Source organism: Metschnikowia bicuspidata, assembly GCF_001664035.1.
Source record: "Metschnikowia bicuspidata var. bicuspidata NRRL YB-4993 chromosome Unknown METBIscaffold_1, whole genome shotgun sequence".
Lineage (NCBI taxonomy): Eukaryota > Fungi > Ascomycota > Pichiomycetes > Serinales > Metschnikowiaceae > Metschnikowia > Metschnikowia bicuspidata.
In genome coordinates this window covers 3,525,835-3,550,794 of record NW_017387731.1, presented here as the reverse complement: position 1 = coordinate 3,550,794, position 24,960 = coordinate 3,525,835, and the positions used below count along the sequence as shown (strand labels likewise).

The 24,960-nt window shown below is 47.0% G+C and overlaps 12 protein-coding genes across 12 annotated transcripts in view; 5 read left to right on the top strand and 7 right to left on the bottom strand.

The window, feature by feature from the left end:
* METBIDRAFT_114600 (uncharacterized protein) overlaps positions 1–559 on the bottom strand; it is a 586-nt gene extending 27 nt beyond the window's left edge. The window contains exon 1 of the mRNA XM_018853995.1: positions 1–559. This exon is cut by the window's left edge and continues 27 nt beyond it. Coding sequence (XP_018714363.1) covers positions 71–442 — 372 coding nt within the window. The 5' untranslated portion in view covers positions 443–559 and the 3' untranslated portion in view covers positions 1–70.
* Positions 515–1,214, top strand: METBIDRAFT_30255 (uncharacterized protein). Its single transcript, XM_018855589.1, has one exon. The coding sequence runs from the start codon at positions 677–679 to the stop codon at positions 941–943; it is 267 nt and encodes an 88-aa protein (XP_018714362.1). The 5' UTR covers positions 515–676; the 3' UTR covers positions 944–1,214.
* A 410-nt stretch (positions 1,215–1,624) lies between these two features.
* PDX1 (Pdx1p) lies at positions 1,625–4,096 on the bottom strand (the record flags this gene model as incomplete). Its single annotated transcript, XM_018859209.1, has 2 exons — positions 1,625–3,599; positions 4,031–4,096. The coding sequence occupies 2 exons, from the start codon at positions 4,094–4,096 to the stop codon at positions 1,935–1,937; spliced, it is 1,731 nt and encodes a 576-aa protein (XP_018714361.1). The 3' UTR covers positions 1,625–1,934.
* Positions 4,097–7,214: 3,118 nt separating this feature from the next.
* On the bottom strand, positions 7,215–8,816 carry METBIDRAFT_35864 (uncharacterized protein; the record flags this gene model as incomplete). Its single annotated transcript, XM_018856662.1, has 1 exon — positions 7,215–8,816. One exon carries the CDS (start codon positions 8,814–8,816, stop codon positions 7,215–7,217), a length of 1,602 nt encoding a protein of 533 aa, XP_018714360.1.
* An 850-nt stretch (positions 8,817–9,666) lies between these two features.
* METBIDRAFT_114529 (uncharacterized protein) lies at positions 9,667–10,184 on the top strand. Its single transcript, XM_018853992.1, has one exon. The coding sequence runs from the start codon at positions 9,799–9,801 to the stop codon at positions 10,102–10,104; it is 306 nt and encodes a 101-aa protein (XP_018714359.1). The 5' UTR covers positions 9,667–9,798; the 3' UTR covers positions 10,105–10,184.
* Positions 10,185–10,350: 166 nt separating this feature from the next.
* Positions 10,351–12,590, top strand: METBIDRAFT_30252 (divalent metal ion transporter). Its single transcript, XM_018855588.1, has one exon. It carries the CDS (start codon positions 10,379–10,381, stop codon positions 12,179–12,181), a length of 1,803 nt encoding a protein of 600 aa, XP_018714358.1. The 5' UTR covers positions 10,351–10,378; the 3' UTR covers positions 12,182–12,590.
* Positions 12,591–12,751: 161 nt separating this feature from the next.
* Positions 12,752–13,156, top strand: METBIDRAFT_10088 (signal recognition particle subunit; the record flags this gene model as incomplete). The annotated part of the gene is made up of 1 exon (XM_018853681.1): positions 12,752–13,156. The coding sequence occupies one exon, from the start codon at positions 12,752–12,754 to the stop codon at positions 13,154–13,156; it is 405 nt and encodes a 134-aa protein (XP_018714357.1).
* A 175-nt stretch (positions 13,157–13,331) lies between these two features.
* Positions 13,332–14,645, bottom strand: METBIDRAFT_114565 (uncharacterized protein). Its single transcript, XM_018853993.1, has one exon. The coding sequence runs from the start codon at positions 14,455–14,457 to the stop codon at positions 13,507–13,509; it is 951 nt and encodes a 316-aa protein (XP_018714356.1). The 5' UTR covers positions 14,458–14,645; the 3' UTR covers positions 13,332–13,506.
* An 875-nt stretch (positions 14,646–15,520) lies between these two features.
* Positions 15,521–17,080, bottom strand: SGT1 (co-chaperone). Its single transcript, XM_018855587.1, has one exon. The coding sequence runs from the start codon at positions 17,012–17,014 to the stop codon at positions 15,911–15,913; it is 1,104 nt and encodes a 367-aa protein (XP_018714355.1). The 5' UTR covers positions 17,015–17,080; the 3' UTR covers positions 15,521–15,910.
* Positions 17,081–17,190: 110 nt separating this feature from the next.
* Positions 17,191–19,064, bottom strand: METBIDRAFT_30249 (uncharacterized protein). Its single transcript, XM_018855586.1, has one exon. The coding sequence runs from the start codon at positions 18,924–18,926 to the stop codon at positions 17,304–17,306; it is 1,623 nt and encodes a 540-aa protein (XP_018714354.1). The 5' UTR covers positions 18,927–19,064; the 3' UTR covers positions 17,191–17,303.
* A 1,937-nt stretch (positions 19,065–21,001) lies between these two features.
* Positions 21,002–21,959, bottom strand: RRP15 (Rrp15p). Its single transcript, XM_018855585.1, has one exon. The coding sequence runs from the start codon at positions 21,950–21,952 to the stop codon at positions 21,248–21,250; it is 705 nt and encodes a 234-aa protein (XP_018714353.1). The 5' UTR covers positions 21,953–21,959; the 3' UTR covers positions 21,002–21,247.
* A 1,053-nt stretch (positions 21,960–23,012) lies between these two features.
* On the top strand, positions 23,013–24,947 carry KAR3 (Kar3p; the record flags this gene model as incomplete). Its single annotated transcript, XM_018856696.1, has 1 exon — positions 23,013–24,947. The coding sequence occupies one exon, from the start codon at positions 23,013–23,015 to the stop codon at positions 24,945–24,947; it is 1,935 nt and encodes a 644-aa protein (XP_018714352.1).
* Positions 24,948–24,960: the final 13 nt, after the last annotated feature.

Genomic DNA, 24,960 nt, shown 5'->3' with positions numbered 1-24,960 from the left:
GGGGCGGGGCGGCCGGGACGAGGGGATGGCCGAGGGGATGGAGCCGTGAAGTGAAGACGAGGATGGAGTATTAAAAAAAAAAAAACCCCAGAGAAATACGCGGGCGCGAAAAAACAAAAAAAAGGGCCTGCGGAATAGGTATAGATGGGCCCGCGGGAATAGGTATAGATGGGCCCGCGGGAATAGGTATAGATGGGCCCGCGGGAATAGGTATAGATGGGCGCGAATGCTGGGCCAGGGAAAACAGAGCACTGGGCGAGGGAAATAAGAAGATACGGGGCCCGGAAGCTGGGCCGGGGCAAATATATGAATGGGTCCCAGAGCACGGGCCGGGGAGAATATTAGAAAACAGGGCCACTGGGCCAGGAAGAATATTAGGATACAGGGCCCCAGAGCACTGGACCACCAAAATTGAATACAGGGCCTCAGAGCACTGGACCATTAATATAAGTATAAATGGGTCCCAGAGCACTGGACCACGAAAATTATATACAGGGCCTCAGAGCACTCCGCCACGCAGAATCAAAAGATAGAAGGTCCCAGAGCACTGGACCAGGGAGAATGAAAAGAAAACAGACCCCAAAGCTGAGCCAGGGCAAATAAAAAAAGAACCCAGAGCACAGGCCACGGAAACAATAAAGAATGGGCCCCAGAGCACGGGCCAGGGAAATAAATAATGGGCCCAGAGCACGGGCCACGGAAAATATTAATTACGCGGGCCCCAGGACATGGGCCACGAAGAATAAATAAATGCCCCCGACCATTTTCCACCGAAGTCAAGGAAATCCAATCCGTCAGAAAATGCTTGCTACATCCTGGCACGACTTTCTTCTCAAGTGAGCAACGCAATTATTCATCTCAGATACAGCGCCTGATTGTTCTCTGGGCTTTTCTGAGCCTGGGACTGGGCCAGGAAAACCATAAAAATTGGCCCGCAACATAGGGCCAGGGAAAACAGAGCACAGGGCCAGGGAAAAAAAGAAAACACAAGGGCACGACAGCTGGGCCAGGGCAAAATAAAAAATTGGCTCGCGAGCTGGGTTAGGGCAAATGGAAAAATGGGCCCAGAGCACGGGCAAGGGAAAATATATAGTTACGCGGGCCCAAGGGCTCGGGCCAGAGAGAATCAATAAATGGCCTCAGGGCAAAGGCCACGGTTATAATAAAGAACGTGAGCCCCGAGCACAGGGCCAGGGAAAATACATAAATGGGCCCGATAGCACGGGGCCAAGGAGAATAAAATAGATGGATGGCACTGGGCCAGGAAGAATATTTGAATACAGGGAGAATATTAAAATACAGGGAGAATATTAGAATACAGGGAGAATATTAAAATACAGGGAGAATATTAGAATACAGGAAGAATATTAAAATACAGGGCCCCGGAGCACTGGTCATGGGGAAATAAGAAAAAACAGAGCCCGAAAGCCGGGCCACGGCAAATAGAAAAATGCCCCCGGGGCGCCGAACCACTAAAAATATTCGAATGGGCCCCAAAGCACTGGACCACGAAAAACATGAATGGGCCCACAGCACTGGGCCGCGGAAAATACAACATACAGGGCCTCGGTCAGAACCAGCGCCGCGCGCGGCCGATTTCACCAGGGCGCGCGCGAGGCGTCTACATTGGAACGCTGGTTCTATTCTTGATTTGTGTTTGTAACTAATTACTACGGACCCAGCTTAGAGTGGTCACTGAATCCTTGAGAAAGAAACTCGTTTCTACCTCGGCCTCGACCTATGCCCCTATTTATTCCTCCCTCGTGTAGCAAACACGTGGCTTTCTCACGCTCGTCATTGTTGCGGCCACATATTGGTCATGTGACTCACGTATGCGCTGACAGTCTACGGGCACGGGGCCAGCCGCGCCGCGGCGGCCGCGCTCGGCAGCAGTGGGTGTCGTATTGGGTGGTTCTATTTAGGGCGCCGCAAGCTCACGCGTGCACGGTCAACTGCTGCGCGGGGCCCTGGCGCCGCAAGGACTCCTCGAACGCGGCCACGAAGGCGCGCGCGTCGCTGAGCCGGGTGTCGTACGTGACCTGGAAGTGGGCCGTGGCCAGGCCGGGCACGCTGGCGGCCGCTGCCGCGGAGGCGCCGCGCGGCTGGCCCACGAGCTCGGCGAACAAGTCCTCAGGCGCCGGCGCCGGCGCAGCCGCGCCGCTGTAGCGCACGGCGTGCACGTGGAAGCGGGCCGTGGACACCGGCGCCACGAGCAAGTCGCCGAAGAGGTCGTCCGCGGGCGCGGCGGCCGCCAGGGGCGTGTGTGCGTAGGCGGGGAACCGCGCGGCGTGGGCGTGGCGGGTGGCGGTGCGCACGGCGGCCTCGAACGCGGCGTGGAGCTGGGCGCGCGGCGCGGCGTGGCCCAAGTCGGCCGAGTACTGGATGGTCACGGAGCGGGCGGGCGGGGCCGGCGCGGCGCGGCGCGGCGCGGCGGGCGCCACGGAGATGTGCGAGAGGTCCAAGTGCTGCCTGCTGCGCGCGTAGGCCGCGGCGCGGGCCACGGCGGCCGCGTCGATGAGGCCGAGGTGGGCCAACACGTCGCCTTTCAAGAGGCGGCCCTGGGGCCCGGACGCTGGGATGTGCGCGAGCGCGTGCGCGCGCGAGAGGCCGTGGCGGTGCAACAAGACCTCGACGGCGGGGGACACCTTCAACGCGGCGTTGGCCCTGCTCGCGGGGTGCGGTGTTGTGGGTGCTGCCGTTTGGGGGTTTGCCCCGTTGGCTGTGGGCTCTGCGCGCTGGGCCACGGCCCTGGCCTCGGGCGCCTTTGTTTGCGGCGCTTTGGTTTGTGGCGCTTTGGTTTGTGGCGCTTTGGTTTGTGGCGCTTTGGTTTGTGGCGCTTTGGTTTCTGCCGCCTTGGTTTCGGCCGCGGCGGGCAGCTCCAAGGCCGGGCGTGCCAACGTGGCCAAGTCGTCGCCCGGCTCCGCCAACAAGGCAATGGGCTGGCCGACCGGGATGCCGGACTCGCCGTCGTGGTGCAAGAGCTCCCACAAGACGCCGTCGTCCGTGGCCTCCACGTCGATGGTGGCCTTGTCCGTCTCGACCTCGAGCAACACGTCGCCAGAGGCAAACGAGGCGCCGGGCTTGTACTTCCAGGCGACGATGCCGCCCTCGGTCATGGTGGGCGACATGGCGGGCATGCGGAAAACCAGCGCGTTGAGCGCCGCGGCGCGGCACGAGAACGCGCGGGCCGCACGGGCGGGGCTGGCGAAGCGTCTGAGCATGGTGGTATGGGGTGGCGTGGGAAGACGGGCTGGGCGCTCAGGGCAGACGGCCGGTGGGTTGTTGCAATGGGCTGGGCGCAGGCGCACTGGCCCGGACTCACAGTGCCGCGCGGGCGCGACCTCTCCGGCGCGGCCTGGGGCCTGGGGCCTGGGCTCGCGCGCCTGCGTGGTGGCACGCGGCAGAGCGAGACGGGGGAGATGGGCTGTTTTGGGATGAGGGGGGTTTGGCGAGAGCGGGAATTTGGGAAGAGCGGGAATTTTGGAAGTGTGGGGGTTTGGAAGTGTGGGGTTTGGAAGAGATTGGAAAGACTGGAGTTCGGGGCCAGTGGAATGTTTTGCGATTGCAGCGGAGAGTCGGGGACGTGGAGGAAAGCGGCTCTGGCAGGGTGTGGTGCACCGGCCCAGGTGGAAGAATGAGACGATTTGGGCGGACAGCAAGTCGCAGGATGAGACCGCGAGGCGGTCGCCCGAACCGCTACAGTGCACCAAAAAGAGGGAAGGGATGGCAGGAATGACAAAGAATAGAGTTTAATGGACAAGTGCAGAGAATTACAGACTTTGATATTGGTAGGCAAGTGATTGAAAAACAATAGACAGGGGATAGAAAAGCAAAAGGCAAGTGAGAGAAATGCAATAGACAGGACACAGGCAAGTGAGAGAAATGCAATGGACAGGACACAGGCAAGTGATAGATATGGAATGGACAAGCAATAGAGACGACACAGGTAAGTAATAGATCTGGAAGTTTTGAGTTTTTTTTTGATATACTAACTAGCTGTTTGAGAATTGAACGATCACTGATTAAGTACTTGAGCTTCATAAAGATGAATAGTGATATTAAATGTAGCCTTGTCTATATCAGCATCAGCATACATAATAAAATAGGCTCAACAACATTGATTGAGGATGTTGATGGAAAATTAGAGATCCTATAAGATTGGTACAATTAACTAAAATATGCAATATATATAACATGAATGTTAAACAATCTAAACCCAAGTAGCAGAGAATTGAAGCAATTGACGTTTATAGGCAAGTAATAGAAAAGCAAGAGACATGTAATATGCAGAACACAGGCAAGTAATCAAGTAGGTAGCAGAGAATTGGAAGACATGGTCATTAATTGAAAAGCAATATACATGGAATAGAGAAGTAACAGACATTAGAAAACAAGTAATTGATATTAACATGCCATTAACAGACATTAGTAGACAATTAACAGACATAGGAGACAAGTAACAGACATTAGAAGACAAGTAACAGACATTAAAAGACAAGTAGCAGACATTGGAAGACAATGAAAAGAGAGTTATTAATTGCCGAGTAATAGACATGAAACAAGCAAATCACAGACAAGTCAGAGCCAATGCAAAAAATTAACACAGATAAAATAGACAGGTTATACATTTAGAAACTCGCACTCATCGTCAAGATGATACGAGATGGTACATGTACGCCGCTTGCATGTTTAAACAATCAAGAGAGATTCTCGCGGTCGAATGTGAAGCAAGGGTATACCTTATAGACTTATTTTGGCGTCTAGGGCTAATGATGAAGCTGAGTTCTCAGACCCAAACAAAAGAGCAAGCTCAATTTTGTGCAGGCTTTTCTTCCAAGCCGTATTTTGTCGCCTGGTTTGTAAAGCTCGTCAGTCATTGGTATTCCAAAATGAGATTCACATGAGAAGTGATGCTTTACAATAAGCGTAGCTCAAGTTTGTCTGGCTTGACACCAAGAGTGGCTATACCCGCAGCTTTGATACCTGTCAATATGAGAAGCGATTGAAAATAGAGGAAGGCCAGAGGATCGGAGACAGACTTGAGGACTCTTGCTGAAGGCACGGAGAAACACAAAATTGATTGACAGAAAGCAAAAAGTAAATTGCTACCTTTGCCGGCTAATTTTGGCAAATGGAACACTAGTACCGAGTGCCGAACTATCCTCAAATGCGTCAGAAATACCCCTGGTGACGCAGGGGAAATGATACTCGTAATTTCGTGACGCTAAAAGGCTTAAAAAATCAAAAACGACGTTTAATTTCGCAGCAGTTCTGATCCAACCGACTCCCCGGATCCGCCCCTTGTCCACTGCACATATTTTATGTATCTCCAAAACATGCAGTTATGAACAAGAGGATAGGAGTGACTGAGGATTTCAAATTACCGCACCAGTAGAAAAATACCATCAGCTAAAAATTACCCGATACGAAGTAAGTAGGGTCTTCTTGGAATTTACCTGGCATCTATAGAAATCATAAGATTCAAAACGCAGCCGTCAAAGACCCGGATGGCTTACCTGCACATCACATTTCTCTGCATGTGAGTGCATAAATTTGAATTGATGTATTGGTTGTTGTTGTTCTTCTTTTGCTTTATTAGTACATCATACATTAGACGCATAGCCGTGGTGGTAATACACTTTCCTTTATGGTAATTGAGTAGATGAATCGTAGACAAGTAATGTAAGAATGGTCGACAAGAAGTGGACAGTGTGGGCGACTTCGTGGCACACAAGATTACTATCCAGCCACTGACTCCCTTCAATAGCATATTACGATCCGAAGAATTACATCTGTACAAAATTGTAGAATGATATCAAAACTTTGTGTTCCACAAAAGATGATGAAAAATTGTGGCAGAAAAGAAAGTATAGAGACGCCTTGAGTATTGCTCAACAGTAAACCTAGAAGGAGGTTCAGAAGTAAAGTTCGTGCGAGGAGAACAATAAAGAGACTAACCATGTCGAGAAAGAAAGGTGTCCTGCGTAATAAATTCAGGATTTTTATTTTGTCTCAATCAGATTCTTAGATTGCTCTTATGATTTTGGGCCGAGTAGTTCCTTTATCTGACTTGCTGCTCCTGCTTCCATAATAATGAATACATATCACCTAATGTTTGATCGAGACTAAATAACACGCCCTGGTTTGCAACTTTGTTTTGTTATACAGATCAGCATCTAGTTTTCTGGTATGTCAAAAGCATATGATGTCTCTGGCGCAAAACGCTATTCTTGAGATCGGGGTGCAGCACTTATCTGATCATTCGTGATAAATTCATCTAATCGTCTGGAACTTCTGCAACAAATGCAAGAATATCTCTGATTTTCGATTTTACCTCATGTACTTAAAGGAAAGCTTAGAGGTGATTCGTGAACTCTAGTGTTTGTTTCGTGTAAATGATTAAACTTCTTTCTCGAAAAGTGTCACATCAAGAGAAATTCAACCATCAATGTCTTCCGAAAAATGATTTAATAAGATAGTTCCAGAATTTCTCAGACTATGAGAGAATAAAAGCACAAGAAGCAAAAGCATATATATGGCTCTAGAAGTTTTTGATACATTGTACCCAAATATTAAAAGCTCTAAACACCTGCCATATTGCATTGTTTGTTTCGGAATATGTGTATGCTGTTGTGTGAAGTGAATCCAGCAGGAACAACGTAATCTAATAATACTGTCGTCAGGAGAATTCAAGCCTTTGGAGATTTTGCCTTATTAGAGGTACAGAGAACCAAATTGTTTTGGCGCATTTTGGAAAATGAATTTATGACCTAGTCTATAAGCTGAGGGAATCGATCTCATGACATAATCTTAGTTTTTGGACAGATCTCGTTCCTTAGTCTCTTATCTGATAGGTGTTCTTAGCCAGCAATATCTTGTCTATGATTTTTATCCAATTCTTATCCATCGACACCCAATATCGAAGCTAAAATAAAGTTCTTGTTTTCTGACAAGCTCCCGAATATCCAAGCATTCCAGAGTCTATGCTTGTATTTGGTGTTGAGCATCCTTCAAGTTTCAATGCCTTCTCGAAAACATCTCCCAAAGACTCGTGGTCGAAAGGTCACAACTAGTCAACATAAATGCACAATCGCTGAAGCACCGAAGCCATCGAGTTAAACATATTGGGCAACAAAGTAATCAAGACAGGCACTTTGAATGAATAACGCTCATATATAACATCACAAAAGCATGCGGTGTGTCTGACTTGCCGTCTATCGGCCGAACCTCTTCAACTCAAGGTACCGAAGCCAGGGATAGACAACACCGCTGAATCCCATACAAAGCCACATGGCAACATCACCACCATAGTCGCCGCCTACCTTTCTGGCCAATGGACCAATCCAGTAAGTCTGAGACATTCCCACCGCAGCTCCGGCCGCTCCGCAAGCAAATGCAAACGTGGCGGCATAGCCTTGCGTGAGCTTCTTCTGGGTATTCCAGATGAGAAAGTTGTAATTGCAATGCTCGACGCCCGAAAACGAAGACGTGTCTGAGTCGAGGTCCTTGAATTCCTCTCGGTACAAGTGTCTGCACCATCTGGTCCGGAATATCGTGTTTTCCTCCAAAAGCAAGCAGACGTAAATGGAAATCCAGTACCCTATCATGGGCAAGAAGTTACCCAAGATGGAAGCAAACTTGTACCGGCCGAAAATGGCAAGAATAAGGTACACCACTGTGATGAGGCACGACCAAAGCCACCTGGGCACTCGTGCGAGCGGGATGGCTATGATTTGCAACTGGAACACCGTCGAATACGTGGTCATGACGGTGTTGCACACTAAAGAAAGATACATCAACACCAACAAAAACTTCCCGCCGCCTCCCCAAGGTTCGAAAGCCGCGCCCAAAAGACCGCCCATACTCAAGTTCTCGTACGCCTCCATCCAAGGCTCGTACGTCATAGCAATGTTTCCTGTCAAAATGGCAATGACCGCAACGAAAGTGGTGGGAAGAAGTGTTCCGAGAAACGTCAAGGTGAAAATCTGAACATTGGGCGTATCTTGTGGGAACAAAGTGTAATAGTCGGAAGCATTTGCACCCCACGTTGCGGTGATGGAGTAGCACAAGGAAAAGAAAGATGCGGTGTTCCCTCTTATGGTGGCGGCATCCACGTCTGGGGAGTCCTCCCATGTCAAGTATTGGTATTTGCTAGCCGAGACAATGTACAACATCAAAGAGGCCGCCACAATCGGGATGGAAAGGAACGTTTCAGCTCTGAGCAAAAGCCGAATCCCACCGATTGTGATACAGAGGGTAAGCACCGCGATAATGACTATGGAGGCAACCAAGGGAACACGGCCGTCACTGACGGAACTGAGCACCTGTCCGCCAACAATGCAATTCACAACGGACCAGCCGATTCCGCCAACTATGCCGATGAACGCCACAAACTTGACCATCCACCAGCCGAATAGAAACCGGGCAGTCACCATTTGTCTGCACCCAGAGCGCGGGCCCATCAAAGAACAGTATGCGGCTATCAAACACCCGACGAACTGCCCTAATAAGCCGGCAATCAACGTTTTCCTCAAACCAAGCCCAAATAACATTGGCCCCAAGTAAAAAGAGGACATGGATGTCAAGCCAGCACAGCCTGAAACCCAGAGCCCAATCACCGTGACAAATTGTTTGAATTTGTTGGCTGACCGTCTGTATGGGGACACTCTCTCGATACCATTGACTTCGACCCCAAGAGAATCCAACTTCTCGGACAATGTTTTTAAAAATAAGTAAGGCTTGATTTCGCCAGTTTCGCCCAGGGTCTCGGTAAAAACATGAGAAATGTCATTAGAATTTTTTTCGTCTCTCGACATAGTGCTGAAACAATCTCACTGCCCCGAGACACAATGACAACTGTGGTGTCAACGCTGGTTAAAGCCGGAAATATCAGACGTTGACTCTGGCCGGGTGCTCTTTACCAAGATGCAATATGAAAAGAAACGAAATTTTCATGGCCAAGCTTCGGTGTATTTATACGAGAGGACCTTTGCCTACTGCTCATATAAGGTATTGGTTTTTGCTCCAGTGCAGGATGTAGGTGGGTAAATTGCGTCAAAATCAGCCGTGCAATCGCATACCGAGCATTTTACGAGGGATTCCGTGGATTCCCACGAGAAATTCGCGCTCATTTGGTCTCTGTTGACGCATATACCAGAGAAAACCACAAACAATTTTCACAATCTCTTGGTAGGTGTGAGAGTACTAACTAAGTGTTCTCGAAGTGGGGCGTTCTTTCATTATGGTCATGAAGCTACGTTTGGCTTCAAGGTCAAAGTTTCAGCGGCGACATGGAACAGGCAAGCAAACGCTAGGATGGGACATGCAACAAAATTAGGAGAGTACGCAAGGAAGAAAAACAAGCAAGATCAAAACAAACGATCAGAGATAACGAAAGACCTTTTCTTGGTATTTTTTTCCCTGGACTTTGGGAAATCACCAGCTAGACGTGGGAGTCCCTGTGGGTTTTCACATTGTGCCCCCTCAGTTGCATCAAAAATCGCGCCGGGCCGCGCTTATATGTTTTTCTCATGACTCGGCCGCAATCTGCAGTAGGATGAATGTCTGGAGGACGCGATCAGCCCCACGAAGTTGAGTCAAATGTAGAAGGTACCATGCAACAAAACAAAAGCACGCTCTGCAGACGCGACGAATTTCTGTGGCCCTAGAAACTTGGATTTTGGGCAAAGAAAAAAGGGCTTTTGGCTTTCACTGGCCGTGGACTGGGTCTACTCCGGAGGCCTTGTATTCCCCAGTTGAGCCCCGGCCTCCCTTTCAAAATCAGACGAGAGTGTATACATGCCGCGGGTCAAGCTTCTGGGAACTCAACGAACAGTTCCAAAAAACAGACGCCGGGTCGTATTCCGAAGCGTGCAAGAAATCCAGGTACCGCCGGGTTCCTTTGCTATTCTGATGAATCTTCTTATGTTGTTTTTTCATTCAGGTTTTTTCATTCAGGGTTTTGCCATTTGTCATGGATTTTCGCGGGCCATCACGCCAGCCGGACAGGAGGAGCACGCGATGCTGCCCCGGCGGTTCTTTTCTCCTATGGCTCCGCGCTTCGGGCCAGATGAAATAAGTCCCATGCATTTTTCCTCCACCTAGCTTTGCCCACTGCGACTCTGCTGCGGGGACTCCATCTTTTCAACAAAATCAAGAAGGAAGAGCCTTGACACTTATTTTTTTTTTAGAAGCCCAAAGCCGTTCGCTCGCTTTTACTCCTCTTTGACCACCGCAGCACCCACCATCCGCAGCTGACCCAAGAATGCGTGTTCCCATCGACCCGCAAGAGGGCCCGGGCGCATTTCGCCGAGCCGCAAATGCCATACGAAAATACATGAAGTTTATCGGGCCCGGCTTGATGATCTCGGTCGCGTACATGGATCCGGGCAACTACTCCACTGCCGTTGCTGCCGGCTCGGCGTACCAATACAAATTGCTTTTTTCCATTTTTCTCTCCAACTGCTTGGCCATATTCCTCCAGGTCTTGTCTGCCAAGTTGGGAGCAGTGACGGGGCTCGACCTCGCCGCAAACTGCCGCGAGAACTTGTCGCCGCGGCTCAATCTATTCATCTATGTCCTTGCGGAAATCGCCATTATCGCCACGGACTTGGCCGAGGTGGTTGGCACCGCCATCGCACTAAACATTCTCTTCAACATCCCGTTGTTCCTAGGCGTCATCATCACTGTGGTGGACGTGTTGATTGTCCTCATGGCCTACAGGCCCAACGGCCCGCTACTATTCATCCGCATCTTCGAGCTTTTTGTGTCTCTCTTGGTGCTAGGCACTGTCGTGTGTTTTGCCGTGGAGTTATTCCAGGTCTCGAAAGACCCCGACTTTTCTGTTATCGAAGTTCTCAAGGGGTTCCTTCCAAACGAAAAAGTCATTGACACCGAGGAGCGTGAGGGTGGAAACGGCTTGTTTCTCAGCTTGGCCATTTTGGGTGCCACTGTCATGCCCCACTCGTTGTACTTGGGGTCTGGCTTGGTTCAGGCAAGGCTCAAGGACTTTGACATCAAGCACGGCTACTATGCGCCTGAAAAGTCCCCCAACAGCGAGCCCGAACATGGCACATCCGCAGACTTCTCAAGTGAGGACCACGACCGAGCTGTTGACAATGTTGCCCTTGCACACGATGCTGACAACGACAGTGAGCCGAATTACCGTCCGTCGATCCATGCAATCAAAGACACAATGACGTACACGATCGTTGAACTCGTCGTATCGCTTTTCACCGTGGCTCTTTTTGTCAACGCCACAATCCTCATTGTTGCCGGTGCAACCATGGGCGGCAGCAAGAAGCGGGATGACGACGAGTCCGACGATGACTCCGATGACGACGATGAAGCTGGAACAAGCGGTGACCTCTTCACAATCTACCAACTCCTTTCCACACATATATCTCCAAGTGCGGGCATGGTATTTGCGCTAGCTCTTCTTTGTTCAGGGCAGAGTGCAGGTGTGGTCTGTACATTGGCTGGCCAGATGGTGCTGGAAGGGTTTTTGAGATGGAGCTTCTCTCCGGTTGTGAGACGACTCATTACCCGGGCTCTAGCCATCGCGCCCTGTTTATTTGTGGTGTTGTATGCTGGAAGAGAGGGCTTGGCCAGGACTTTGAACGCGCTGCAGGTGGTGCTTTCTGTCTTGCTTCCTGTTGTCACGGCGCCGTTGATTTGGTTCACTTGTTCGAAATCCATCATGAGGGTGCCCGTCACGGTCCGCGAAGGTGAGGACGATATTGAAACGATTTTTGACACTGATGTCCCAGAGGGTGTAACAAAGAACACAACCATTCAATTTAGAAATCAGAGTCAGCGGTTTACAGCCACGGAACCTGCCATTAGGCTCCAGGATTTGAGACGAGCGCATCCTTGCGCAGGCTGGGAGGATGCGCCCGAAGACGAGAGCCACGAGCAGCAAAACTTGATTCTGGAACATATGGCGAAATCCCGCTCACATTCTGTGAGTGCGCCGTCGATGGGTGTCTTGAGACCAGAAGCCGAGAGAGTGCCAAGTGAGAATGGCGACACTGATCAAGGCTTGCTCGTTATGAGAGGATACACTGATATGAGCAATGGCACAGTGATGACTGTGTTGGCGGTATTAGTATGGGGCTTTGTGACTGGCCTCAACATGTTCCTTCTTGGGAGCTTCCTACTTGGGTACGATGTTCCCTTGTAATTTGTAAATTAAACCATTCATGGACATGAAACGGTAAGTGGGTGTATATTAGGAATAAACTATAGAATAACTCTTGCAGACGAGCATTGCCTCATTTGTCTCTGAAGGGGGCAAATTGACCAGAATAGTATAAACCCCGTCTCACAACAAGACGTTTCCCAGACGCACATTTAATAAGGACACACGCCAAAAGCTTCATGAACTCCTTTAAATCTGACCTTGGGTATTCAGCCAGTGTATTTCCAGAAAATTCACAAGCAGATTCATGTACCTGTAACTCCAGGTATCTATGACAGAAGTGAGAAAACTAACATTTACTTGCATAGCTGATGAGGCAAATTGATCAAACCTTTCATACCTCGGCAGGCTTATTGTGAAACATAGAACAGCTAATGATTTTGGAATATTTGAATTAAATGATGTTTTAGATAGAATCTACGAAGCTAATGTACTGCCGAACACAGATATTGCTGAAGCGTCACGTGACCACTATTTTACAAGACGAATCCAGGTGCCCGCGATCATATAATGTTTCGCTGAACTTCAGAGACTCGCTTAGTTCAAGCAAACATGACTAAAAGCAACAATAAAAACCGAGACGCTGCCAAGTCTGCCCCGCTCAAGAAGAAAAACTCAAACCCTGCGCTTGAAGAGTTCATATATAACGCATCCGACCTTTTGGAGGCATTTCCCTCGGCTCTGGTGAGCATTTCTTACACAGTCAAAGAGAACCAGGAAAATACAGGCGTCAAGTTCACAATCAGACATTCAGGCCAAAGCAAATACCTCACTTATGAATCGTTTGACACAAAAGAAATCTCGAGAATCTTGGCATTCATTGGTCCTGGCGGTGTCACTGCCGACAGTGTGAACAGCGAAAAGAAGAAGTCTGATCCCGAGGAGATCGAGAAAAAACAAGACAGAATTACAGGGCTCACCAGCATTATGAACAACCACGATTTCCACAGCTCATAAACTCCTCATTCCATTATCCCACCCACCTTTTTCTGCGAGGAGCCTTCCGTGATGCCACCTTTTGTCGCCGTGTAAAAGGATAAAGAAGGTATACGTTTTCAACTTCTTAGCCGAGCATAACGCTCTCCTGGTTTTGATTTGTTCAGAAATAACAGGATATTCCCCACTCACTCTGTACTACATGGAATACATGGTACTTCGCCCAACAGTTCTGGATCTAAATAAACATGTATTATAATTCGAGACAAGAAGTGAGATTATACTAACTTGGAAGCAAGACAACGCTACAAGATCAGCGGCAAATATTCTGAACGAAGACGTTCTGTAGAGTTACAAAGTCAACCAATGCATCAAAAGTGGAAAAGCCCCCGTATTTTTGCAAACACCCCTGGCAGAGGTACACCGCTACCAGGGTCTTCAACTTCGATTGAGATTCCGATACTATCAACCTCCTCGTCACTTCTGTAATCGCTATTACCAGACACACATGAATTGTGATCATCTTCCGACTGCTCAGAGAAAGGCGACCCCGCACCTCCCGGATGGTCTGTTGCAGGTTCAAAAATGGTATTAACTGACATGAAACCTTCTTTCATTTGCCCTTCAGGATTCATGAGATTGCTTAGGTGATTTCCCATCGATTGGGAATTGCTGGTCACATACGAGACTTCTGTGAACAGTGATTCCGTGAGCAGTATGTTTTCCAAGTCACATCCATTGTCAAGAGAAAATTGCTTGATAACGTGGTGTTCATGTATACCACTGTCACACCCGCTCGTTTCATCCCTGTTGATGGCTGGACTTCTGGAAACATTGCAATTTGTCGAGGAGACTAGTGAAACAAAGGCTGCGGGGGCCGTGGAATAAACCTCAGAGGTACTAGGAACAGCTGAAGTGGTAGACATATATGGCTTTTCATCTTCAGAACTGTCGCCTGCCTCATCATCGCCCAGCTGATCACCGTAGTCTTCATCCACTTTTGACTCATCATTTTCTACAGGAGTCTTGTTGAAATCCAACGCAGCTTTTGCAACCAGCCCCTCCATAGAACGACGTTTCTCGTAAGCATTGATCTCGACGCTGGAGCTATCTTTTGCACCTGGGTTGCATGTTGAATCAAGAATCAATTCTTCGGCCTCAATATAGTTGTTCTTGTTCCCGTGCTCGTCAAACTCAACTTTGTACTTTTCAGCTGTAGTCCATAGGGAGCCGTCCACCACAAACTTGAACACTAGCTTTTGCTTGTCGTTCACACGGACAAAACCTTCAAAAAGCTCGGAATCCTCGGACTTTTTGAGCATGTTGTTCTCAGACAATGCCCAATCAGCGAAATTGCCCGTCACGTAAACGGCATCTACGCCTTCCGTTGCGGGCCTAATTATTAGTTAGTGACATTCTGGAAATGATATCTAGGTCACAGACACGAAGCACTTTTTTAAATATAGCTTTGTCAAATTCCGAAGTGCTGCACTTCTGTTTTTGACTCCAAACAAAAGTGTTGAAAAGTGACCGAAATCGAGGGAGCACACGAAGACGGATCACATCACAACAGAGATCAAATGACCATGTTATGAATTGCGCGGCTGGATCGGGGAGTAGAAACCAACATACCATGTGATTCTATAAGAGTAGCCCATTGTACGCTAGCCGAACCTATGAAGAATAGTTAAAGAATTGTCAAGAAATAAACAAACAGCGTCCCCTTAAGCTTTTGGTATCGGAACGATTCGGGCTTGATGCATTTTTCGGGGGCTTGCTCGAAATTAGCTGATTCCATCCCGCGCACAGTGTGTGTGCCTGTGCAGAGCCCCCCAGCTCCATGCATAGAGATAAGTCTAAATGTGGGAGCGGGCGGGCTTCGCTGGGTATATTCAATAACATTCACATAACCGCGAATAAACGCACTACTATTCCCACAAAAGAAGAAAAAAGACACAATAATTTTGTTTCCACGCGGGAGACTCCTATGTTTTGTAGCTGTTGATAATACGTTTTGGACGGCTCTGCTGCGACGAGATTTAGTAAAAAAGCTTGTTCCGTGGCAGTTATCGCGCGCGGTAGTCACGTGACTACTTGTGAGTACTAGCTGCAGTATACCCGAAGTTCTTCCTTCCCCACCACGAAAGACAGGAAAGGTGCGGGGCTGGGAATGGGTAAAGTATTGGGCAATCACATTAGAGCACCGCAATGGAGCCAATTTTTACGCTTGCATTCTCCTCTTAATAACGTTCTTTATTTTCCTGTCTCCGTGGGCTTTTAAATACAATAGACAAGGCCTTGCGTACATGCATTGTGATTGCAGTTGGTTTTCAGAATACTATCCTGTAAAGTTTGTTTTTCGCAATTTGTATTGTGTGTTCCAGAATTGCTACAAAATAGTGCTGTTGATGTGGATCACGAAATTCCCCGGAATTAATGCGATGGAAATCACAAAAAGAATGAAATGGAAATCACAATAAGAATGAACCGGACTTTAAATCAGTGGATTTAGTTTCAAATATTATCTCCAGGGTATCACAAGAATGCTCATAAATGTGTCGAGTTCGAATAGTTGGAAGAGAAATAGACTTCGAGTTCCCATAAAGATACACCACCAACAAAGCTTGCAGGCGACAAGTGGGAGGGCTTCGAGTCTAAGAGCCCCACAGATGGCACGTGTCATTTGTGTTTAAACTACACTGATAACTTAATACCGCCTGAACCTGATGTTCATATGTTCCGAATTAGCGGGACAAATATCCACTACTTCATCACTCATGTCCCCCATTTCTTGGCTTCCATGCCATCGGGTGGACTTGTCTCGAATGTTTTTTCTTTTGCCTCAGCCCAATTCGTAGTTAGCACTGTTCCATTTGATTCAACGTATGACTTCATCATTGCACGCTTCGTGTCTTCATCCACGTCTTTGTAGAGTTTGGCAAAGAAATCACCCGATTCGTCATCCTCCTCCTTCACATCAAAATTTGACCAGTCCACTTTTTTGCGAGAAGATGTAGGGTACGAAAGACCACCAGTTTTGGGCCCACTCGCACTTGGTGGCACAATTGAGATTGGTCCGTCACCTTCTAAGGCAGCCCATTTACCCTCGTTTTTTTTTCGAAGACTGATCTCCATCTTTTTCGAGCCCACCACATAACTACTGCGCTCAGGAACAATCTCACTATAGAGACTATCAAGCGTGTAGCTGTATTCAGAAGCCTCTGAGGTGGGGAACGCCACCGCCAAAGAACGCGTGCCAAACTCAACTTGCACGGAATCTTTGGGCACGTCTTTGGCGAATATGGTGATGGTCACGGAGTCCTTGCTCTGGTACCACTCGTCTCTGATTTTAGCTTTGATGGGAGCTTGTTTATTGATGGTGTCAATGGACGATGATGCGGCATTCTGCGTGGGGACACGCTCGTCTTTCTCTGGATTGGAAATCTTCTTGTGTTTTTCTTTTTCTGATGTGAGATCGCCCTCGTTTTTGCTGCCTGCTGACTTCTTGGCATCACGCTCTGCCTTGGCGATCCAGATATCTAACGCCGCCTCAGTACATTTGAAATCTCTTGCTTTTCTAAGATTCAATAGCGATGCTTCAAAATCTTTTTTGGCATAGCAGACAAGCCCCAAGCGAAAATAGCACGTGGCCTTGTCGCTCATTTTACCTCTTTGTTCTGCAGCAGTAAACGCCTTGCTTATGTCCGCTTTTGCAGAGTCATAATCGCTAAGCTTCGTGTAGACTTGCGCTCGCTTGATAAGTGCAGTGAACGCTTGTGGGTTTTCTTTAAGAGCTTCAGAAAACTTGGAAATGGCAGTAAGAAAATCTTTCTTTTCAGATGCTTGGTCGCCTTGCTTGATCAATTGTTCAATGGCCATGACGTCTCGTACTACTTATGGATCTTGAATATAAGTGGAAATCTTGAGAACGCTCGGAGGGGTGAAGTGTGGAGAACCACGCGTTTCCATGGCGATGTTTTTTCCTCGCTGTTCCATGGCCGCGAAATATGAGAGCCCAATATTACTGAATTACTTGATTGTAGAAATTGGAAAATCTTGTTAATAGAAAAACAGACACTCTACTTGAGTCAGCAGATCAATAAAGATAATACTTCAGACGCTTCTTTCCTTTGCTCACCCGAGACTCTTTCTTGAAGAAGGGGACAATTCACCAAATCAGGTGGAGCAAACGTTCGAACACACTAGTAGGCCTCTCACCCTTTCGATCAGTATTCGGGAGCATCAACCAAAACATTAGCACAAGCGAGTAGCCAGCAATACAAATAGGCAAAACAACAAATGTTCCTGAGCTTTGCGAAATCAAGCCCACCAAAAAGGGCACGATGGCACCACCACTCGACCCAAACGCGGTCATGATTGTCAAACTTATTACTTGGATTTTCCGAGGAAGCATGGTGGACACCCCTGTTATCATCAACGGGTATATTGGCCCAATCAAAGTTCCCGCAATAGACACAAAAACACTCAGCAAAATGTCACTTGAGACTACCCAGGTTAATATCAACATCAAAATGGTGGTGAGGACAAGAAGATTCACTGATCTTTTCACCCCCAAAAATTTGTGCAAGGGGCGAGTCATGAACAATCTGCCAAGCGTCAAGCCACCCCAGAATCCACTCAGCACATATCCGAAGGATGTAGTGGTGAGACGGTAGTCGATCAAGTAGGTAACAATCCAGCCCCCCAAAGCAACCTCGCAGCCCTGGTAAAACAACGTGAAAAAGGATATATTCCATGTGATGGTATTTTTGAGAGCCAACTTCAAGTCCGAGGAATCGTTTTGACTTTTGCTTGGCGAACTGTCTATTATTGAGGTGACATGAGTTCCCAAGTCCTGAAGCCCTATACCTGCTTCCGACTTGGCAGGTGTTTGAGACCCCGAGACAATTTCGCTCGCTTCGGAGTCGAGAAGTCTGTCAGTCTCATCATCATGATCCCAGTATTTGAGGTCTTCGTCAGCCCCCTTGAATGCCATAGTCAAATTTACAAGATTAATGATCATCAAGCCCAATATAATAAGATACACGTAGTTCCAGCGAACATTGCGCTCGATCATTGTGGTTGCCAAAAAGGGGGAGATGGTCGCTCCGATACCATATGAGCCATGGAAAAACGAAAGATACTTGGAATTTTTTTCCATTTTGCTCAAGAAAATATTCAATTGTGAGAGTACCACGGCAATCCCCATCCCGCCAAAAAAGAATCCGACCACCACAAGTGGGAATGGTCCACCACTGGCAACAATTGCGTACATTATAACCAGACAAATGCACCCAAATGGAATGGATTTCTCTTTTCCCAACCATGGCTGGATTTTGTGCGACAACAAGGCTACGGTAATAAATCCAATGGCATTAGACATCCAAATGAGTGACACAACTGAATATGAAATTGAATAGTGTGCTTCTATAGTGGGCAACAAAGCTCCTGGTGCAGCATCTGAGAACCCACCAGCAATTGACCAGAGACATGAACCCCAAATCCGCCATTTGTTTCGAGGCGGAAAACTTGAAGTCATGAATTTGGTTTTGGGAGGCTGCTGTGATACACGAGGCAGCAAGATCAGAGGATCACCCCCAATGCTTTCTGCTTCTATGTTGACTGTTGAGTGTCTAGTAAGATTGGTAAAGTAGTCATTAGACTGTCTTGTGATTGCAATGGGTCTGCTGGCCAATTTAGCTTTCCCCACTGCAGCTCGAGGATCTTCCAAGTGGTCAGCAAACTGGATTTTGGAGGTAATCTTTGTATCTGGAAGAGATAAAGACGACATCTGAGGAGATAAATATATATAGATCTTAAACCTGAGATTATGAGCTGAGGTGATCGAACAAACCCTAATTTAACAAAAAGGTATGTAGTAAGCTGCCTATAGAGTATTTAAATGGAAGAAAAGAGAGACAAAAGAGAGGGCATCGCAAGTCGTCAAAAATGGTCTTTTTTTTAATATTTGCACCTGGGGCTATTGTGGGGGAGCGCAAGGTGCCGGAATGCGCCGTCAAACTAGGGATGTGGTCATCAGACAGAAAACCAAGATGATAGAAAACCAATAAGACTCAAAATCTGAAGCATCATATGAGCCCGAATAGAAACTAGCTAGTCTATTTGATCCACTTCTTTATTTAGATGTGAGGCTCATGATAATTGTCAACTATCCCGAAAAGGTACTCATATAGAGACCACCACCCCCACAATGCTCAAAGAATATGACAAGCGCGATAATTTATGCGTCTCATATGAACACTATAACTATTGCGCAATCATCGAGAGACCGGCATTGAGAGTATCAGATTCTTGACTCTTTCACGTTTGTTTCGAATTGCGGCTAGCGATGAATTTTCTCTGCAGAGAAGTAGGTCATATAATGGGTTGTCATTTTTCACCCGAGCAAAACTTATTGGTTTATTACAGGGATGCTATACCTTACCTAATACGGCAGTGGTACGCATGACTATTATGCAAAAATTTTGAGCCATACAGGCCACTTCGGATAGCCCCAATGAATTTCACGAGAGAGCATACGATATATGTACAACCTTTGCGTTCCGGCTATTCACTCGGCTCATTCTAGGAATTCTGTAGCTTCATGGTAGTCAGTGCTTTCTAACCTCTAGTCAGGAACATTAATGGTGTGCTAACACTCTCTAGAACATAGCAAATCTAGAAACAAACGATGTCTCAACGATTGACGATGCTAAAATCGCTTATACGTTTGTAATAAATGTTTGTTGTTTGGAATCGTTTTTGACAAGAGTGTCAGAAAAGTATTTTAACATAATCTAAATGGTTTCTTTCAATATGGGCTTGAAAAAAAGCTTTGCGTTAACCCTGTCTATAGCTAAGTCCTAAGATGGTGCAAGGTCGCTGGTATCAGCTCGCCACTAAGGCTCCTTGCAAGCGCATATATGACTATATGCACTTTCATTAATGTGAGTTCCTCCAGATATCATCTTGAACAACTCATACAATATCTTCTCGAGTTCTAGATGGTCCGTTCACGTGACGTCTAGATAAGGTATCTTAAGGTGGAATAGAACTCTTGTAGAGTTCTAGAGAAACCAGTAATCAAAAAAAAGTATATAACCCCTATGTCCCCGTAAAGTCCCTAACAGAGGGATGTTCGCTTTCATTGTTTTTGTTTGTATCAGTATGATAAATCACCAGAGTACTATTCGAACTGTCATAGAATCATGTACTTCGCTAGCTACTAAATTGAAAAAGACAATATCATCTGGATGATATAATACTTAAGTGAAGAATGATTTTTTATATTAGAGCTCCAGCAAAAGGGATTTTTTCAAAAGTCTGGGTCAAGCCACTGCCGACACATGTGCTCATCTTTTCTTAAACATGAAGATAGTAATGGTTACGCAAAAATGGGAAAATGATTGCAAGCACAAGCTCTGCAACCCACATCTGCGAAGTGGCTGATTGAATGATAACTTGACGCACGGAAGAAAGCTTTATGTTTCCAACAAATCTCTCTGTACTCCTTGGGATAATATTCAATAAATACCTTCCAAAATTGCGGCTTAGGCTCATGATCGGGCGCAAAGATAACCGCTTGTGCCATATTTAACAAGCCTTTAAACAAAAGAAAAATTAGGAAATATTCGAACGAAAATCACGTTTCTTGCAAAAATTTTCCATTTGGAGATCCTCTTTTGAGATTTCAGTATTGGGTGAACGACAGCTTGTGAGAGAGACAGCAACGGTGGTTTTGCAAAACTCTCTGAGCAAGACATGTTGTATTTTTCCGAAGATAAGAAAAAATTTCTGCACGACCTTATAAGGAACTGCGATCTTTTTACAAAGATGGAGAATCTAAAACTACGATGCTTAAAGAAATCCGAGTACTTTTGTGATTGGCGTGACATCCATCAAAAAGCTAGACAAATTGTACTGCATTGTCGTCAATTACATAATGTAATGCGTGTTAGGTCCCAGTTTTGAGTCTTGATTCCCAAAAGTTTGGTCTATGAGCTAATCGGCCCGTTTTGGGGTTCACTATATTCTTGCGTCTTGTATTCATTGATGGGTCACAGTTCTGGTATTCCCTCAATGTTCTTCGGGTGAGGATAACTATCAAAGCCTCTATTCCTCCCCGGCAGCTTTCACAAGGTCTAAGAATTTCAGCTTAGTGAGCTCATTTATGAGCTCCTCTTTCTTGGCCATTCCCACCTTTTCTTGGCCGACATCATGGGTGGTACGCACCTGTGTAGCAAGAACAGCATTGAACAATTTCACAACACCCTTCTGTGCAACTTTTTTGAGTCTCCTTTCCTTCTCAATGATTTCCCTCACATTCTCAGTGTCGCTTGCAGATGGCAAAAGATTGGTAACTCTAAGTTTATCCTGTAATTCTTTCTTCTCGGAATGCATCAAACGCTTTGCCTTGGCTTCCAATTTGTCCGACTCCAACTTCTTGAGAGTTCCCTTGCTACGCACCATAATGGGGTCCTTTCTATCGTGGGCTTTGAGTTTCGACCCAAGAATGGCGTTGAAAGCGTTCGCGAAGGTGCCTCTACCATCATCTGTGTTCTTCTTCTTCTTCTTCAAAGGAAACGACTCATCTTCGCTCTCATCAGCAGAACCTTCACCATCTTCTTCCAGACTGCTGCTTCCCAGAGGACCCTCCTGGCCAGCGGCAAATTCATCATCGTCATCTAAACCGGAATCGCTCAAATCAGATAGGTTCTCGTTCTCTTCGAGAATTTTTGAAGTTTCAATAGCCTTTTTGTCCACCTTGGCAGTGCTATCGCTTTTACCAGCGTTTTCTCTACTTCTTTTTTGAGCCATGTTCCACGATTCCAAATGTTTGGTTGAAATAAATGAAGGATTCATTCGGGCCATCACTCTCATCTCATCTAGTTTCCCATGTGCACACCTGAGTCGAGTGAGCACCTAGTGCATGTATGAATAGTGTATTTGAAAATAGAGTCTTACAGGCAATGTCCGCAAACGTTTCAGCCGGCTCAAAAAATAAAATTGAGTTTCGGCACCGATGTTTCAAAGCGGGGGCATTGGCAATTGGTAGTGGCAAGAAGCATTGGGACTTTTGCATGGCCAGGGCAAAGTTCTTGTATCATTTCGCACATTGTCCATACTAGTAACAAGTCACGTTTGTTCTGTAAATCACACCATTTGGCTGAGTCTACAAGTCCACTTCTTGTGGCTGGTCAATTTACGGTGTAACTGATCTTCTCAGTATTTTCCATACCTGGAACGTGACTTGGATACACCAAACACTAACAAATCCAGTTACGGGCCGTTTGAGAATGAGAACAAAGAGTTTCTTCACGTCATTCCTTATCACTGTCGCATGTTGCTTCTCTATGATTTTTGGCCTTTCTTGGGTGAATTAGAATCGCCGGTCGAGCCGCTTCACATTTGAGATCGGCCCTGTTGCGAAAAGTGGCAGGACAAAGCACTAGCCGCGACGACTGCCCCAACACATGAAAAAATTTGCAACTTCTGCAAGAATCACCCTCTGAATATCTTTCATATCTTGTTGCTGCCATGCTCCCGCTTTTGCAAGCCAAGCTCTTAGTCGAGTCGCCCCATCTGATCAAGCGCATGATGAGTTGATTGGTTCGGCACATTACGTACGCGTTGCAGTGCTGTCGCACCACTGCTTCAGATAATAACAAGTCACCTGCGTCTAGCGATGAAGAGGTGTATGACTTGATCTCCGACACCCCCACGATTTCCTTATTGAACTTGGCCGAAGACTTTTCAGAGACCTCATTATCTTTTTTCTCAAAGCCCTATGATCATGGAAAGTGCGAGATATACGCTCTCGCCCTCCCCCACTCGACTCAATCGCGGGGTTAGTCTGAAGATCCACGATGAAATGCAAATGGAGATTTTCAAAAAACATGAACATCTCTCAAAAGTAAAGCAAGAGCTCTGGAAGCTTGAGACACAACAGGGGGTGCAGGAAATGCAGAATTGTGTTCTTGACGACAAGGTAGCGGAGCTCCGGAAAGGCATGCAGCGGATCCAGACAGATATCTCCCTATTACTTGGGCATGAGGCTGCGTCCGTTAAAACTTTGGGCGACGTCTTGGAGTTGAAGAAAAAGGAAATCGACGTCGAGTTTGATGAAAAACTTACCCACATCAAGGTCCAGCTTGTAAACGAGATTGAGACCTCTGTGTCCGAGATGAAACAGAAAGACCTGGCCCGGAAGGAAATGCTTCTCTCGCAAGTGTCCGAATTGCAAGAGCAAATCAACTCTAGCCCTGCGGAGCTCAAGAAACGTATTGCAGATTTCGAGGAAGACCAGGAAAATCGGGTATCTTCTCTCCGGAAATGCGCAGACTCAAAAGTAGCTTCCATTCAAAGCCAGACTCATGATCTAATGCAAAATATCGCGAAAAAGCAAAAGCTCCAGAAATCTTTGCAAGACACCTTGCAGAAAGACTTGAAGCGCACAGCAACGCATTTTGATACTACATTGCATGCGCTCCGACAAAAACAGATCGATAAGGAATCGCAGAAGCAGGCTCTTCTGGACCAAATCACCGCCATTCAGTCGAGGGTCAAGTCACTCCAAAGCTCGGTGGAGAAGCATGCCAACTGCATAAGTTACTGTGAAGATGCTGTCGGAACGTATAGAGAAAAGTATGGGGTACTTGAGGCTGAACGGAGGCTATTGCACAACAAGCTCCAGGAACTCAAGGGAAACATCCGGGTATTTTGCCGTGTCAAACCTTGCAAAGAGGACTCACAGCAATTGATCCCAATGCAAATCTCGTCACAGGAAGATTTGACTCCAGACGGGAAACAAGTGCTTGTCCTTGACCCTCGAAATACCTCATTCGACTACAGCGCCGTTTCTCTACGGGGTGCATCCATGATGACCAATGTCCCGGGGTCCCGCGGCTCTAGTCAAAGGTTTGAATTGGACAGGGTTTTTGGTGCAGACGCGCAAAATAGCGACATTTTCTTGGAAATTTCTCAGCTCGTCCAGTCCTCTCTAGATGGCTTCAACGTGTGCGTGTTTGCTTACGGGCAGACCGGCTCTGGAAAAACATGGACCATGTCCCACGACACAGACGGGATGATACCGCTCTCCATCGCCAAGATCTTTTCGGACATCGAGGAGCTAACGGCTCAGGGCTGGGAGTATACTATCGACGGGCAGTTTGTGGAGATATACAACGAGCTGATCATCGACTTGCTTGGAAGAGGGAACAAAGATTTCAAAAGGGAGATCAAACATGACGACACTGCCAAACATACGACCATCACCAACTGCACCGCTGTTCGCCTACAGTCGCGTGATCAAGCGCTTGAAATCCTACTGAAAGCCACCTTGAATAGGTCTACCGCCTCGACTTTGATGAATAGCCGCTCCTCGCGCTCGCACTCTGTGTTTATGCTCAAAATTAGCGGCCGGAACGAAAAGTCAAACTCGACTTGCGAGGGCACCCTCAACTTGATTGATTTGGCTGGATCTGAACGACTCAACTCGTCTCAGGCCAAGGGTGCGCGGTTAAAAGAGACACAGGCAATTAACAAGTCGCTTTCGTCTTTGGGAGACGTAATCCAATGCTTAGGAGAACGCCAAAAATACAGCAGGGATATCAATCCAGCGCATGTTCCGTACAGAAACTCCAAGTTAACATATCTTCTCAAGCACAGTTTGGGTGGTGACTCCAAAACTTTGATGTTTGTCAATGTCTCAGCAAATGTTCAGAATGTCAGCGAGACCATCAATTCTCTACGGTTTGCAAAGAAGGTGAATGGCACCAAGTTAAATTCTTCGGATCGAGGACGTGCTACCTAGATACCAGTCTCAG

Bases quoted from the DNA above. Each gene is read 5' to 3' on its own strand.
- METBIDRAFT_30252 (XM_018855588.1), top strand. From the start codon at position 10,379: ATGGATCCGGGCAACTACTCCACTGCCGTTGCTGCCGGCTCGGCGTAC.
- METBIDRAFT_114565 (XM_018853993.1), bottom strand. From the start codon at position 14,457: ATGCTCAAAAAGTCCGAGGATTCCGAGCTTTTTGAAGGTTTTGTCCGT.
- METBIDRAFT_114529 (XM_018853992.1), top strand. From the start codon at position 9,799: ATGCCGCGGGTCAAGCTTCTGGGAACTCAACGAACAGTTCCAAAAAAC.
- METBIDRAFT_30255 (XM_018855589.1), top strand. From the start codon at position 677: ATGGGCCCAGAGCACGGGCCACGGAAAATATTAATTACGCGGGCCCCA.
- SGT1 (XM_018855587.1), bottom strand. From the start codon at position 17,014: ATGGCCATTGAACAATTGATCAAGCAAGGCGACCAAGCATCTGAAAAG.
- RRP15 (XM_018855585.1), bottom strand. From the start codon at position 21,952: ATGGCTCAAAAAAGAAGTAGAGAAAACGCTGGTAAAAGCGATAGCACT.
- METBIDRAFT_30249 (XM_018855586.1), bottom strand. From the start codon at position 18,926: ATGTCGTCTTTATCTCTTCCAGATACAAAGATTACCTCCAAAATCCAG.